At 51.6% G+C, this 11,555-nt stretch overlaps 1 protein-coding gene across 2 annotated transcripts in view; it reads left to right on the forward strand.

Moving 5' to 3' along the window:
• The window catches only part of ZBTB7C (zinc finger and BTB domain containing 7C), a 387,518-nt gene extending 381,246 nt beyond the window's left edge, over window positions 1-6,272 (forward strand). Inside the window, exon 7 of one of the 2 annotated variants that reach the window (XM_058438382.1) lies at window positions 3,059-6,272. In XM_058438382.1, the coding sequence (XP_058294365.1) occupies window positions 3,059-3,710 (652 nt within the window). In that variant the 3' untranslated portion in view covers window positions 3,711-6,272. The remainder of the gene's footprint in view (window positions 1-3,058) is intronic. The other variant, XM_032152367.2, reaches the window with a different exon arrangement.
• Window positions 6,273-11,555: the final 5,283 nt, after the last annotated feature.

Below are 11,555 nucleotides of genomic sequence, written 5' to 3' on the forward strand. Positions count from 1 at the left end.
AGGGTCAATGAAGTCATGTATTTACCTGCCCATAGCAGGTGTTCAATAAAAGGATATCATAGGCACCTTCTCAGCACTTCTTACATCCTTGGACCAACTGCCACAAAAATGGGACTTCTTTACTTCTTTTAGATACACTAATGAGAAGTTTGGGAGGCATTTGAAGATTTACCACTTATATTGTCCATTGTTTGAGAGTGACCCTAAGGGTCGGTACTACTAATTATGTGTAATAGTGACTTAAAAAAAACCTACCTGGCCAGGCGCGGTGGCTGACACCTGTAATCCCAGCACTTTGGGAGGCTGAGGCTGGCAGATCACGAGGTCAGGAGATCAAGACCATCCTTGCTAACACGGTGAAACCCTGTCTCTATTAAAAAAAACAAAAAAAATTAGCCAGGTGTGGTGGCGGGCACCTGTAGTCCCAGCTACTTGGGAGGCTGAGGCAGGAGAATGGTGTGAACCCGGGATGCAGAGCTTGCAGTGAGCCAAGATCACGCCACTGCACTCCAGCCTGGGCGACAGAGCAAGACTCCCTCTCAAAAAAAAAAACCTACCTCGTCCGGGCACAGTGGCTCATGCCTGTAATCCCAGCACTTTGGGAGGCCGAGGTGGGCAGATCGCAAGGTCAGGAGTTTGAGACCAGCCTCACCAACATGGTGAAGCCCCGTTTCTACTTAAAAAAATACAAAAATTAGCCAGGTGTGGTGATGCATGCCTGTAATCCCACCTACTAGAGAGGCTGAGGCAGGAGAATCACTTGAACCTGGGAAGCGGAGGTTGCAGTGAGCCGAGATCGTGCCACTGCACTGTAGCCTGGGTGACAAAGTGAGACTCTGTCTCAAAAAAATAAAAATAAAAATAAAAAAACCTACCTCATAGGTTGTGGTGAGGAATAATGAAATGATGCATTTAAAGCCCTGCTTAGCTGATTCTGAGCTGAGCCTTCTGCCAGGCCTGGTGAGGGAGCCCAACCGACCACCTAGCATCAGTGTTTCCATCAGAGCCTGGGTGAATTCGTGGAGGCCCAAGACACATCCCTCAGGACTGGGAAGTTGCATCACTCCAGGGGTATAGGCACCCGACACTTCCATTTTCACAGTCACAGTGCTGTGATGAGAAAAGAGGCCTTGACTCCCGGGCCTGCCATGACCCTCTGGGTGAGCTTGGCAAGTTCCCCAGCTGGGCCTGTTTGCCCACCTACATAGAGGAGGCTTTGCCTGGACTGGTGGTTCTCAGTGTGGGGTTCACGAACCACCACCACCACCAGCATGTGGCAACTGGTTAGAAATGCAAATCCTTTGTCCCTCTTCCCTATCCCAGACCCACTGATCAGAATCTCTGGGAGTAGGGCCCAGCACGGTCTTATTGAGTCCTGATTATGGTTCGAATGCATCCTTAAGTTTGAGACTCACTGGCCTAAATGGTCTCTGAGGTCCCTTCCTCCTCAAAAATCCAATCATCTAGGTGAAATCTGGGTTACAGAGACCACAGCATGCTGGTAGGGGGTGGGATATCACAGCAGAGTACTGTGTAGCCTAGGGGTGGCTGGTGGGTTTGAGAAGAGGCAGGAGCAGTGGGATGTGGAGAGGAAGAGGGTGACCCCACTTCCCTTCTCCCCGCTCCCAGGGGCTCTCCAGCCTTCCTGTGAGCACAGGTGGGAGGACTGGATCTGTCCTCTCTGATCCTCCTCCCACAGTGCCTGCCAGTATTCATGGGAATGTCCTTTTCTCTCCTGCTCTGCCCCTGGAGAACCGTTTTGAAAATGAGAGCTGGTGAGACCTCTAGTGGCCAGGAGACACCAGGAGCCTAGGACCTGCACCTGCTGTCCTGGGATTATGTTAAACAGGGTTTAAATCTGGTCATCTTAGGGAGGACACCTGGACTCCACATCTGCTCTAACCTCAAAGCAGAGCCTGAAGTTATAGACAGATGCTCCACCCAAGCCACACCTGCAGGGAGGAAGTAGGAGACTAGACACAGAGCTTCCTGGCCCCTGTGGCCCCACTGGGGAAGGCTGCGAATTATCCCAAGAGGAATTCTTGCAGCCCAACTGCCTAGACCTCAGCCAGCTTAAGCTGGTTTACCCAATGCTCAGTGTTTATGAAAACAACCCCCTGATGTCAGTTTTCCTGTCAAGACCACCAGGAGGTGTGTGGAATCTAGCTCACACAGACCCAGGATCTTTCCATCAGCCCTGGACAATGAGAATTGATGTCTGGCACCAGGTTCAGCTCTGGGCAGTGAAGTTAAGTAACTTGCCTGAAGTCACCAGCATGTTGGTGATGGGTCTGCAGCTGGCGCAGAGGCTCCCAGACCCCCAATAGGCACAGGCGCCCCCACCCTACACCATACCTTACCTGTGAATAATACCACTTAAACCCCGCAAAGTTTTGCCCTAGATTAGGCTGCATTCTTTTCGCACCTGGCTCTTTTGTAAACCCTGAAATTGTCTAAAGACAAAGAGGAGAGCCCAAGGCTGAGGATAAGAAACCACCATGCAGGAGGTTTGAACAAGGTGTGCCCAAGCTTCTATAGCCTCCCAGATTAGTGCCAAACACAGACAGATCTCAACAGCCCGGGGGCTGGGATGGGACCAGGGACTTTGGGCCAAAGCATATAGATGAACTGGAGGGAAAGCATAAGGTTGCCTGGAGAGAGTGGGTGTGAGATTAAAGTGCAGTTATCAGCAGAAGTCGCTGCACTATCCGAGGACTAAGGTCAGAATGCTGACTTCTGGCTAAGTATCTTCCCAGTATGTGAGATAAACCCCTAATAGAGTGGGAGTTTCATGACTCTGAGCTCGGGTATAAAAGGAGTTTGGGGGAGTGGGGCTTTCAGGACACTGCTTTTTCCACATCCCTTTAATCCAGGTGAGTAACCATACCTGTCTAAGGTGGGGCAGCAGCTGAGGGTAGATCTAGCATGAGACCTATTTCTGGGGTTTGACTCCATGGCAGTAGGGAGCCTCGGCTGGTTCTGGAGGAAGGGGGAGCAGAAGGTTAGGAATGGCTCCTGGTGTTCCCTGCGGGACTGACCCCCAGTCTCTGCATTGCAGGCAGGACAAGCTGAAAATCCACATGCGGAAGCACACAGGGGAGCGGCCCTACCTGTGCATCCACTGTAATGCCAAGTTCGTGCACAACTACGACCTCAAGAACCACATGCGCATCCACACGGGCGTGCGGCCCTACCAGTGCGAGTTCTGCTACAAGAGCTTCACGCGCTCTGACCACCTGCACCGCCACATCAAGCGCCAGAGCTGCCGCATGGCACGGCCCAGACGCGGCCGCAAGCCTGCTGCGTGGAGGGCCGCCAGCCTGCTCTTCGGGCCCGGCGGCCCAGCCCCCGACAAGGCGGCCTTCGTGATGCCCCCCGCGCTGGGCGAGGTGGGCGGCCACCTGGGCGGCGCAGCCGTGTGCCTCCCGGGCCCCAGCCCCGCCAAGCACTTCCTGGCAGCGCCCAAGGGCGCCCTGAGCCTGCAGGAGCTGGAGCGGCAGTTCGAGGAGACGCAGATGAAGCTGTTCGGGCGCGCGCAGCTGGAGGCTGAGAGGAACGCGGGGGGCCTCCTGGCCTTCGCGCTGGCCGAGAACGTGGCGGCGGCGCGGCCCTACTTCCCGCTGCCCGACCCGTGGGCCGCCGGCCTGGCCGGCCTCCCTGGGCTCGCCGGCCTCAACCACGTGGCCTCCATGTCCGAAGCCAACAACTAGGCTGGTCCCTCTTGACTCCAGCCCTTCTCCCTCCAGGCCCGCTCTACCCTACCCCATGGATCTGAACTTTTCATTTTAAAAACACAAAGGGAAAATGGGAAATAATAATAATAATACTATCAGTGATGGCATTTTCCCGGGCTCCTAAAGCAGTTGCCTCCTTTTGCTGGTCTGAGACGGGCATCTTTTCCCAAAAGGCCAGGAGCCCGGGCCTCCCTCCCTGGCTGTCTCTCTTCACATAGAAACTTGCACTGGCCCATGCCACAAAGAACTGGGTGCCCAGGGGCACTTAGGAGCTGAGTGAGTTACGAGGGGTCAGGGGGTGGTTGGCCTGGTGCCCAGCCAGACGGAGCAGCAGGAGGTAGGGGCTGGGCATGCACCTTGGTTAAGCCCCATCCCCTATGGCAGAGTCTCTGCCAACACTCCTCTGAGGGCTCATTTTCCAGTCTCCAGTGGCCCCGGGGTCTTTTTGAGAACTACCCACCTGCCACATAGAAAGAAATGCTCTGTTGGCAGGGAGGCCTCCTGGAGCCAGTCAGGAACCAGGCTCTGGAAGGCCAGGGCCATTTTTTCCCTGACCTGTCCTGTGACCTTGACAGGTCAGCCCTCTGTAGCTCAGTGTCACCCGGCTATGGAAGGGGCTGGTAACTGAGGTTTCCTCCCTCCACCTCTAAACACATACACACCTATCCCCCCCGAGAATCCCAGAGATGGTAGGAGTTTTGTACTCCCCAAGTCCATGGGGAAACAGTTTATCTTTCTGGACTTAGTTTTATCACATCCAGCTCTATATTAGCATATTAGCATAGGTGAGAAATATGACCAGACTAGACAGAGGTCAGGTCATCAGGGGAGCTTCCGAGCTTCACCAAAGCCCCACAGGCAGCTCTGCGAACTCCGAATGCTACCCTACCTTCCCTGCAGGCCGCTGTTCATGTCTGGACCCCTGGGGGCACTACTTAGTGTTTACCCCCATCTCCAATGCCCCCTCCAAGGCTATGCAGTGTCTTGGGGCTCTCAGGGCCAACATCGAAGAGATGGGGGCCACCTCTTAACACCTGGCAACTGTCTCCCCTCACCCTGATTCCTGAAAACAGACAAAATACCTGGTTTTCTAGGGTTTATCTGTTTGTTTTTTGAGTTGTGGGTTCCTCAGGGCCTTGGCATTGCTAGTGATGGTCCCCTTTGCTGTGTGAGAAGCCCCTCAACCCCTTCCTCCTCCCTCTGGGGATGAAGTGGGAGTATTTGGCTCCCCTTTTTTGACAAAAGGGCTCAGTGCAGGGAGGTGGAAGCCTCTGAGGTTTGAAGGGCTCTGTGAGTTAGAGCTGCCACATGTCCTCCTGGTTCTTGAGTTTGCAGCAGGTCCTGAAAAGGAAGGCTCTGCTGGCCCCGTGCCTCCCTGACCTCTCTCCTTCCCTCCCCTCTCTTTTCTTGCCAAGTTTGCTTTGGTTTCTGAGCAGCCCAGAGAGGAGGAGGGTTCATCCCCAGGGAGGGCCCAGGGCTGGCGTCCCCAATCCCTGTGCTGTGGGCACAAAGAGACTTCAGCTTTTCCTGTTGCCTTGGCTTTTTCCTGAGCAAAAACACAACAAACAAAAAGGCCAGAGAAGAGCACAGACTCTGTCCCTCTCACAGCTCTCCAGAAGAGACCCCCTGATTCTTCGCACCACCGGATGCCACTCCAGCCAGCAGGATTGCTACACACACCCTCTGTTCTCAGAAGTCATCTGCCTGGGCAGCCGCCTCTCAGATTCCCATCTTCGTTTCAGACACTTGCCTCTGAAGCATGCCCATGTCCACCAGCCAACGTGCCCATGTCCCCCCCATCAGCCAAGCGACTGGGGCTGAACCAGACTTTAAAAGAGAGGGGAAAAAAAAAAAAAAAGGAAACCTGAATAAATTGGAATCCAGTGGTGTTGGGGCTTTTGTTTTTATTTTGTAAAGGTGATGACTTCTTATAAACTCAATTTTTCAGATGACTGGTTAGTTCTGTTTTTTCTTGGCTGCAGTTTGGAATTGTACATTGTAAAATATCCAAAGATGTTGAGTACTGTATGATCAAGAACTTGAAGCAAATGGGTTGTGGGGGGAGGTGTGGTTGTGTTTTTGTTTTGCTTCAATTTTTTTTTTTTTTTGATGTTTCGATTTCCCTGTCTGTGGGAGAACTTTGGAATTTTTTCTATTTATAACTCTTTTTTTATGTGATTGCTCTGTGTAAAATGACACTCAACAAAGTTTGCCTTAGTGATTCAAGGGACAATCTTCCATAACTTCGGTCACACGCCACATCCCACCGAGAAAAACTCTCAGCTAATTTTCTGGCCTATTTATTAAACAGTATTAATTGACTTGATTAAATTATATTGAGAGTCGCACTTCTTTGAGATGTGACTTCTGAAATTTCACAGGGCAGCAACAAGCCAGTCTTAAGGTTTTTGACTGTTGGGTGTCATAAACTTAAAATAATGTCAAAGACACCTTTACAAAGAAAAAAAGAAAACTTTGACCCTTATTTAATACTTTAAAGGACAGTGTTTTGAGTAAAAGTGAGCTATGCTTGCTTAATGGCCTGGTGAGATTGATTCTCCCTTCCAATTGCCGTTTCAGTTATCCGGGGATGTTGCATGGTAGGGAGGACAGAACTCAATTCTCAGTAGTCTCTTACATTCCAGCTTTGTAAGGCATGGTTGGATCTTAAGCTTTGCGGCATCTGTGGGCCTGAGTGCAAGGTGTGCGTGTGTGTGCATGTGTTCACAAACGTGTGCGGCTACACCCCAGGGTGTGTGAGCAAGGGAAGTCCTACTAGTTCCCCAGCCTGGCATCCGGAGTGGGCTCTGGCTGGCCCTGCTGCTGTCTGGGTCTCCTTCCTCTCACTTCCCGGTGCTGGCGTTGGCCTCCTCCTCTTTCTTCACCTGAGCCTCTTTCCCAAAGAACATTAGATCCTAAAAGAACCTAAGGTAAAGGAATATACTTCTGCCATGGAATGGAGTCAGCTCTACTTACAACCCACAGCCCAGACTCTTGGTAACATTGTTCTTCGAATTGCATTTCTGGATAACCAAGGGTCAACCCGGAGCCTCTTTTCTATTTTTGATTCCTTTCTTGCTGTAGTAGGCAACGTCTATGCAGCGTTTCTTGGTACAGAGAAAAGAACAGATCCGGGTTTCCAATTTAGACTCCTCCAGGCTGTGTGTCTTCAGTCTAATCACCCCTCCACTCTGGTCCTCACTTCCCTCACCTCTAGTAATAAAGGAAATGGAGTAATCAGAGCTTCTCCAAGTTCTCCATCTAAACACTCCTCAGCAGAGGGGGCCAGCTGGTTGGCAAATTGGGGGCAGAACACTAAAGAAATAGCCCAAAGTAACCTATCTGTAGTGTAAAACTCTGAAGTCTCCTGTTTTGGCTTTGAAATTCATGCTTCTGCATTCTCTTACATAACATATATGCATTTGTCTTAATATAAAAACATCGTTTTGATCGACTTGCCAGTTAAGTGACTTGCCTTTTCCCAAGAATCTTGTAGTGAAGTTGAAGTGTTCCTTGGCCACCCTACAGCTTTGGGAGGCCCCAGCCCATGGCTGAGGGCTCAAGGGTAAGCATAGCCCAGTGCAAGAAATGCAAGGCCAGCTGCTCGTCAAGATTCTGTTCAGCTTGGCCATTCTAGGATCGTGTGGTCCTCATTCTGGGGGTCAGTGTCCACTGAGTGACATACGTGAAGATGGAGAAGGGGTAGGCAACTGGGCCCAGTGGGCCCTGACCCCTGGGTGCTCCTGATATCCTGTAAGTAAAATCTCCTTCTATCCCTGGCCAGGTGGGAATTCCATGGAGCCCGGCCATGTGTGACCTGCCCCCTGGGGCCCCAAGATGCTAAGGGAGGTGGGGTCCTGACAGGAAAGGAGCCTTCAGTGGAGGGAAGAGGGAGTGAAGGAAGGAGGATGAGGCCTCCAAGGACAGGCCAAAGAAACATTTTCAGCTTACCTGGAGAAGAAGGCTTAAGGCACACATTCAATCAGGCCTTGGGACTTCTACAGGTGTGTTGGGGAGGGGAAGCTTTCACCAAAAATTTAGCCAACCCAAGCCAATAGGAGAGAGATTGCAGGAGGCAACTGGGTGCCCAAAAAAAGGAAGAGAACTTCCTAACTCTGGAGTTGTCCTAAAGAGGAACGAGGTCCCTTGTGAAGGAGTGAGCTCTCAATCAGCACAAGAGTTCAACGCTGCCTCAAGAATGTTGGAGACCGGGCGCAGTGGCCCAGGCCTGTAATCCCAGCACTTTGGGAGGTTGAGGAGGAAGGATTGGATTGCTTGAGGCCAGGAGTTTGAGGTTCCAGTGACCTGTGATCACACCACTGTACTCTAGTTGGGGTGACAGAGCGATATACCCTGTGTCAACAAAAAAAGAATACTGGAGAGGAGACTCTCTAGGGTTCCTTCCATCTAATTTGTGAAAAGGTGAATACATATCTGCCATATGACCGTGGAAGAAGAACCATGCCAGAAGGAGTGGGTGACAAGTGAAAGAGAAGTACTGGGCAGGTTCACAAAACTCAGCTTGGTGGCCCAGGACTGCTGACCCCATTCTCCCTAAACCAGTCACCTGCAGCAAGTTGGGGCCGGAGAAGGGGACTCCATAGAAAAGCCATGGTTCTTATTTAGAGCCCCCAAACATGTGACAAGAGAGCAGTAATGACCCAACGGGAAATAAGACCCTCCTCTCAGGCCTTTATCTGACCCAGAATCTGCCCCTTCGTGAAGGACAGAGCCCTTTACAGACCCCACTCCTCCTTTCCTGGGGCCTGGATAGCTTTTCCTCCCCGAGGGACCTCTGAGCTCACTGCAGAACAGGCAACCAGCACGTAAGGGGCGCTTCCAGAACAAGGCATAGCCGGGTGCCCTGTACGTGGCCTTTCCCCTCTGAGAGCGGGCGAAGTTGGGACTTCATAAGGGCAGCAGGATCAGTCCCCCAGCTGGAAGCATGAGCTGGCGGGGATGGGGGGCCCTACAGAAGGGAAGTGCCAGGCAACACTCATGTCAAGGGACCTCCAGGGACCTGGGACATCCTGGGACAAATTCCAGAATGAAGAGGTTTGTATCCAGTAAATTTCCCTCCCCAACTCCCCTGTGTCCTCCTTTTCTCTGCTCCTAAGTCCCTCTTCCTAACACAACTATCCCTCCGGGTGTAGACACCCTTTCTCTCTGTCCTCCCCTCTGTCCAAACCTGCCCTGAAAGGAGTCACCAAATGTGAACGTGATTCAATGGCTCCCTCTCCTGGCCTTTGCCGCTCTGCTCCTCGTTCAAGGTGGAAAGAAAGACCCCTTGGCAAAGCACTGTCAGATTGCCAGCAGCAGACAAGCCTGGTTTCTCTGGGCAGAGAAGCCTGGAAATTGCACCCTTGAACAGTTACTGGCCTCGCAGCTCCCGCCCATCCCTCCCTCATCCCACTTCCTGGCTCAGAAAGGGATGGGGAATGCGGGACCTTTCGCTCCTTTCGGGTTTGAAGGCTGAGGACTGAGTCAGACAGGCATTTCCATAAATTGATGGGAGGAGGATTCCCTGGGGAGATCCTGCTCCTTTTCCCTCCTTGGCACACCCTGGGCAGGGGCTGCTATGACCTTGAGTGGCAGTGCCCACGTGGCCTAAACCAAAACATATGGGTCCAGAAAGGGCCTGACATATAAAAACAAAACATCTCAAATTTGCCCTGGAAAACCTGGAACCTGATCACATTATCTGCAGCCAGACACACACACACACACACACACACACACAAACACACACACTCAGTCACCGGACAAATGGTGCATAGGCTGATGTCATCTCTCCTTGTAACAATAGGAGACACGACAGTGCATGAGCAAGACCCGGCAAAGCCATTTTCCCCACAGGGTCACCCTGCTGGAATATGTATAATGCACACTCACATTTTCATCCTTGCACTCCCCTCTTTAACCATGAACTCTGACCCTGACAACAAAAACAAAAGAATAAACAAATAGGTTTCCAGAATAAGGAAGGTAGAGTGAATTAGATCATTTTCCCATGTTCCTCTCACAATTAATAAATGAAGTACAAACCCTCTGAGTAACACAGGTGCCTTATGTCTTCTTGGAGACCCTTGCTTCCATGAGTCATCTGGTTTCAGCCCCAGGAGGCATGTATCAGCATCCCTATTCGTATCAGTCGGAGTTCTTTGTCAAACACCGGAAGCCACTTCAGTTAGCTTAAGTAGAAAAGGCATTTACTACAGGAAATTAAGTCTCTTTCAGAATTTTCACAAAAGCCAGAAGAAAGTCAGGCCGGCAGAGCCACCAAGATCAGTTGTCCAGGTTGCATACTGCACAACACCGTTACATTTAGAGGTGCCATTCACGCCCTAGACAGATTGGTACATTTGTGTACTAAACAATTTTCCAGCAGAGGGCAGTAAAGCATCTTGAAGGGATGCCTAATTGTCTAATTTGCACAAAGTCACCAAGTGGACTAGGGGTAGCACACGGCCTGGAAACGAGGAAGCCCAGAACCACCCAAGCCACACTGTGTCAGATCGTTGCACCTCAGGCCCCAGGCACGGGGACTCTGTCTTGTGGCCCTCCTCTCCACCAGTGTCTCCTGGGAAAATCAGTGACACACTCTGCACTCCCTCACACTGCTCCCCGCAGCGTGAAGTCTAATGCTGGCGCATCTGATTGGAAGAGCCCAAGACCCATGCCCCTGCCTGATCGCAGCTGCCTGGAAAAGCAAGCGCCTGGCTCCGCTGGCCTGAGAAGGAAAGATTCATGATGTCAGTTCTCCAACAGAAGAAGAGTTTCATTAATGCTGAGTGGCCTCAAAACGTGATATGCCCATGCTGTATTCTGCAGATGAGAGGCCTGAAGCTCCAAGTGGCAAAATGGTGAGGATAAGGCCACCAGGCAAGCTCTAGCAGAGCCGGGACTGGAACCCAGAGCCACTAACCCCCTGACCACGGTGCCGCCCTGCACACTTTGAAGTGGCGGGCCAGAATGAGGCCCACTGTTCCCAGTGGGAACAGAAGTTATTTAGACAAAGCACATTCCAGCGGTCTTCCTCCTGATACCTCAGCCCTTTACAGGTATTGGTAAATATTCCTTCACAGTGTCACCCACCCCAAGTCAAGGGAACACTGCCTTCCTAACTGTAAGCGCTAGTCAGCGTGGTTCCCTCTCTCCCTCAGCAGCAAGTACAGCCATAGAGGCTTTCTCGTCACATTCGGAGCCCGGGATGCCTTTAATCCACACCTCCCTGCTGTTGCTGAGTAGTCGGCTCTGTGCTGAACCTCCCTTCCCAAAATGGGGTTTCTGAATTCAATCAGCACTGCAGAGTCGGGTGTGTCTTGTAATTAAAATTTTTTTTATTCTGCCATTTCAACATCCTTCCCATAGGAGCCACACTTGGAAATGCAAAAGTGCATTTTCATTTCCAAATGGCTGGGACTCCCAAGCAGGGGGCCTTTGTGGGGGTAGCATGGACATAGCAAAGTGTGCCACTGTGGACCCCCAGGGAACACAAGGGTTCACTGCTGGACATCCTCCTCCAGACCGAGAGCTCCTGTCAGCTGGAAAGTATTTGGGAGGCTCCCACCCTCCCAGTCTCAGTTCATGTTTAGCCTTCCACCATGGGGGGCGCTGGCAGACTGACCCAGTGCTTCTGTCAGGGTAAGAGTCCCAGTGTGACCCAGTGTTCTGGCTTAGCCTCTTCTTCACTCACAAAAAGGATGTGACAACACCTATCTGGAAAGCCCCTGTGGGGTTTGGGTGGGACATGCCCAACACTGGCCCTTCCTGCTAGTGTGGGTGTCTTTTCCTTCTTAACATCAATAACATTTAAAGTAA

The sequence above is a fragment of the Hylobates moloch genome, unplaced genomic scaffold, assembly GCF_009828535.3.
Source record: "Hylobates moloch isolate HMO894 unplaced genomic scaffold, HMol_V3 SCAFFOLD_5, whole genome shotgun sequence".
NCBI lineage: Eukaryota > Metazoa > Chordata > Mammalia > Primates > Hylobatidae > Hylobates > Hylobates moloch.